General features: G+C 41.3%; 1 protein-coding gene across 4 annotated transcripts in view; it reads right to left on the bottom strand.

Moving 5' to 3' along the window:
- Positions 1-4,256, bottom strand: part of COL15A1 (collagen type XV alpha 1 chain) — a 118,644-nt gene that overhangs the window by 31,445 nt on the left and 82,943 nt on the right. For all 4 annotated transcript variants that reach the window (XM_035316431.1, XM_035316433.1, XM_035316432.1 and 1 more), the window contains exons 22-23: positions 1,063-1,116; positions 906-965 (exon numbers count right to left, since the gene is read on the bottom strand). In XM_035316431.1, the coding sequence (XP_035172322.1) occupies positions 906-965; positions 1,063-1,116 (114 nt within the window). The remainder of the gene's footprint in view (positions 1-905; positions 966-1,062; positions 1,117-4,256) is intronic.

The following is a 4,256-nucleotide window of genomic DNA, read 5'->3' as shown; positions in this document are numbered from 1 at the left end:
TTTATTTTATTTTATTTTATTTTATTTTATTTTATTTTATTTTATTTATTTATTTTTATTTTTTATTTTTTTTTTTCTGCATATCTTAGATGCAAATGAAATACTGTTATTACCTGCTGTTGTGGTAAGAGTACATTTTTCTTTTTCAGCACAGATCAACCCATGAGATCAGAACAGCTACAAAAATTACTCTTCCAGGTAAATAAATACTCTAAACTAAACATCTAAAACGTACTGCTTATGCTCAGCAGTACTTATTGTTGTGTGTTTTACATTTCTGTCATGAGACCAGTTGAACGAATTCTATTCATAAGAACAGAGTTGCCGCGCCAGAACCTTGGTTCATCACTTGTCATTCCATAATTACAGGATACAGGTGGGCATGTGTGTGCAGTCATCTTGCAAACACTGTATGGTGGTCATTATTCTGGATACAAGTACATGAAAATCAAAGCAGGTAATACATATCAGCAACCATCTCCTTGTTAGTTGGGTAGATGACACTTAATTACGATATGGTTAAATGCTGTTTGCACATATTCAAGACATCTAAAAGCCTATGGAAGTATCTTCACACCATGAAGATGCTATGTATTTGTAGAAAGAATTTGGCAATCCCAGATCATTTGCTATTTGAACGACCTATGCCAACAGTGAATTGCATGTAACTTTTACACCTGGGATCTGATACAAATATCTATGTATTTAAGAACTGTTCAGATGGCCCCAGAAGTTGACTTTCTGATGGCTGTTATCACATAGGAATAATAGCAGAAGCATATAATCGTTTCAAGCTCATTTCAGCTTTTTAGTCCTGTCATCATTTCAAAGAAATTCATAGAAACCAGACTTGACAAGACTTCAGCAGGATTTATTTCAATTAATTGTAATACATAAGAACTTACATTTAATGCTTCACCTCGTTCACCTTTTACACCTCTTAGTCCATTGAGTCCTGGACGGCCCTGAAATAAGTATACATAAGAAAAGAGTAGAAATAGTGCAGTAGGTGCCTGAAACAAGCTGCTCTATCTTTATTCCATTTAAGAGCTTAATACATACTGGTCGTCCTGGGAAGCCAAGTTCTCCTTTAGGTCCAGCAGGTCCTATTGGTCCCTGGACAGAAAAGAAAACGTGATTGTGGAGAAAAAGAATAAAGTTGAACAAATAATGTATGGAAGAAATCTTTGGCACAGATTTGATTATTTAGAAATAGAAGCATAGTGTTACATTTGTGTTAAAAATCACTCTGTGATTGTTTGCACACAATGCACAGAATGTCCTGTCTATTTGCTCAGAATGTCCTCTCTTTTTGCTCTTCTACTTGATCTCAGAAGCTGGAGAGGTCTGCATATAACAGTGAAGTCTGGTTTGGAAAAGACTGGTTATCTGAAATGAAGCCTGAATTCCCTGCCATTGGTAATGTGTGCAGTTCAACACTAAGTTGCCATGTATCAAAGCAAATTAAGTGTATCATTCAACAGAAAAAAAGCAGTTAAAGTTGTATACTTTGTGCACTTGCTTTTTTTTTTTTTTTTTTTTTTTTGAATTATTTTTGAATCAGACACTATGGGGAAATGTCTGTGGATCAGACTGAGGCTTCCTATAGTGCCAGACTTCTGTGTACCGCTTGCCAGCCTGGATACATGGACTTAAGTGGATGATAGTTGAAACAGATCCTTCTCTACACAAGACTTACCCATCAGAACACAAAGACTGATAAAAGAGACTCCAGAACTAAAGGCAAGCAGGTAACTCAGGAAAAGTAGTCCAGGACCATGGATTATCTGTGATTTGGTATTTGCAAGCACACAGGTTCTAGGCAGCCAGGGGTAACAGATTAACAAAAAGCAGTAAACCAGTGGACACCACAAGCTTTAACTTGCAGTCAACTTCCTAAAACTCAACAAAACCACAAGAGTCTAGACAATCTCTTTACTTATGAGTCAGCCTTTCTGGTTTCATTTCTTTTTTTTTCCAGCCTGGTGAAATGCTAAAGAATTCGCCTGCTTGAATTATTGCACTTGTATTTTAACTACACTCATTGTTCCACATGTGCATGGAGAAGATGAAGGCTACGTACGAATTGGATGCATAAAATCAGAAAGTAAACCTTCTAATACCTTAAATGATTATTGGTTACATAACCTCTTGTACTGGGTCTGGCAGAGTCCCCATTCCTGGGGGTGTTTAAGAAAAGGCTGGACATCCTGCTTAGGGACATGGTTTACTGGGTGATGATGCTGATGGTAGGGTGATGGTTGGACTAGATGATCTTGGAGGTCTTTTCCAACCTTAATGTTTCTATGACACTATGATCTCATTGCAATCACAGAGACATAGTGGGATAGTTCACATGACTGGAATGCTGTCATAGAAGGCTATGTGCTTTTTAGAAAAGACTGGCCAGGAAGGCGAGGTGGTGGAATTGCTCTTTATGTGAGAGAGCAACTGGAATGCATGGAGCTCTACCTAGGGGTGGATGGAGAGTGAGTTAAGAGCTTATGGTTAATGGTTAAAGGGCAGGCTACCATGGCTGATATTGTTGTGGGTGTTTGCTACAGGCCACCTGATCAGGAAGAGAAGGTAGATGAAGCTGTCTTCAGACAGCTGGAAGTAACTTCTCAATCACAAGCTCTGGTTCTCATGGGGGACTTCAACCATCCTTCTATCTGCTGGGAAGACCACACAGCTAGGCACAAACTGTCCAGGAGGTTCCTGCACTGCATTGATGATAACTTTTTGACACAGGTCACGGAGAAGCTAACAAGGAGAGGTATGCTGCTGGGCCTTGTATTAACAAATGAGGAAGAACTAGTTGGACATATGAGGGTCGGGGGCAGCCTTGTCTTCAAAGACCATGATATGGTGGAGTTCATGATCTTGTGAGGGCAAAAAGTAGGACTGTGATCCTGGACTTCAGGAGATCAAACTCTGGCCTCTTCAGGGATCTACTTGGAAGAATCCCATGGGTTAGTGCCATGGAAGGAAGAGGGGTCCAAGGCAGCTGGTTAACATTCAAGCATCACTTCCTCCAAGCTCAAGGTCAGTGCATCCCTATGAGTAAGAAGGCAAATAAAGGGGGCAGGAGACCTGCATGGATGAGCAGGGAGTTCCTAGCAAAGCTCAGACAAAAGAAAGAAGCTTACATGCATGTGGAAAAAGGGATGGGCCACTTGGGAGGAATATAGGAATTATGTCAGAGTATGCAGGGATGCACTGAAGAAGGCCAAGGCCCATTTGGAATTAGATCTGGCAAGGAGTTTCAAAGACATCAAGAAGGGCTTCTTCAAATACATCAGTAGAAAATGGAAGACAAGATGTCGGTCTGCTGCTGGAGTGAGTACCCTATTGATAAAGGATACAGAGAAGGCAGAATTGCTGAATGCCTTTTTTGCTTCAGTCTTTACTGCTAAGACCAGCCCTCAGGAATCTCAGACCCTGGAGACAAGAAAGGAAGTCCGGAGAAAGGAGGACTTTCCCTGGGTTGAGGAGGATCGGGTCAGAGATCATCTAAGCAAACCTGACATCCACAGATCCATGGGCCCTGGTGGAATTCACCCATGGGAGATGAGGGAGCTGGCTGATGTTATTGCTAGGCCACTCTCCATCATCTTTGAAAGGTCGTGGAGAACAGGAGAGGTATCTGAGGACTGGAAGAAAGCCAGTGTCACACCAGTCTTCAAAAAGGGCAACAAGGAGGACCCAGGCAACTATAGGCCAGTCAGACTCACCTCCATCTCTGGAAAGATGATGGAGCAGCTCTTCCTGGAGGTGCATCTCCAGGCATGTGGAGGATAAGAAGGTGATCAGGAGTAGTCAGAATGGATTCATCATGGGGAAATCATGCTTAACCTATCTGATATCCTTCTATGATGAGATGACTAGCTGGGTAGATGAGGCGAGAGCAGTGGATGTGGTCTATCTTGACTTCAGCAAGGCTTTAGACACTGTCTCCCATAACATCCTCGTAGACAAGCTCAGGAAGTGTGGCCTAGATGAGTGGACAGTGAGGGGGATAGATAACTGGCTGGACGGCAGGGCTCAGAGGGTTCAATTCTGTGATTCTGTGAGAGTTTCTGGCAGAGCTTTAGTGCATACCAAGTGGAACAGAACTATTGACACCAACGCTTTGATAAGTTATGCCACAGAGGGTGTGGCTAAGCACTCTGAAATTTATATATTAATGCTGCACAGGACTCCCACTGACTACAAAAGTTTTTTTTTTTTTTTTTTTTTTTTTTTTTTTTTTTTTT

The sequence above is a fragment of the Oxyura jamaicensis genome, chromosome 2, assembly GCF_011077185.1.
Source record: "Oxyura jamaicensis isolate SHBP4307 breed ruddy duck chromosome 2, BPBGC_Ojam_1.0, whole genome shotgun sequence".
Classification (NCBI taxonomy): domain Eukaryota; kingdom Metazoa; phylum Chordata; class Aves; order Anseriformes; family Anatidae; genus Oxyura; species Oxyura jamaicensis.
The sequence above is the reverse complement of the archived record's forward strand: the minus strand, read 5'-3'. Positions and strand labels throughout refer to the sequence as shown.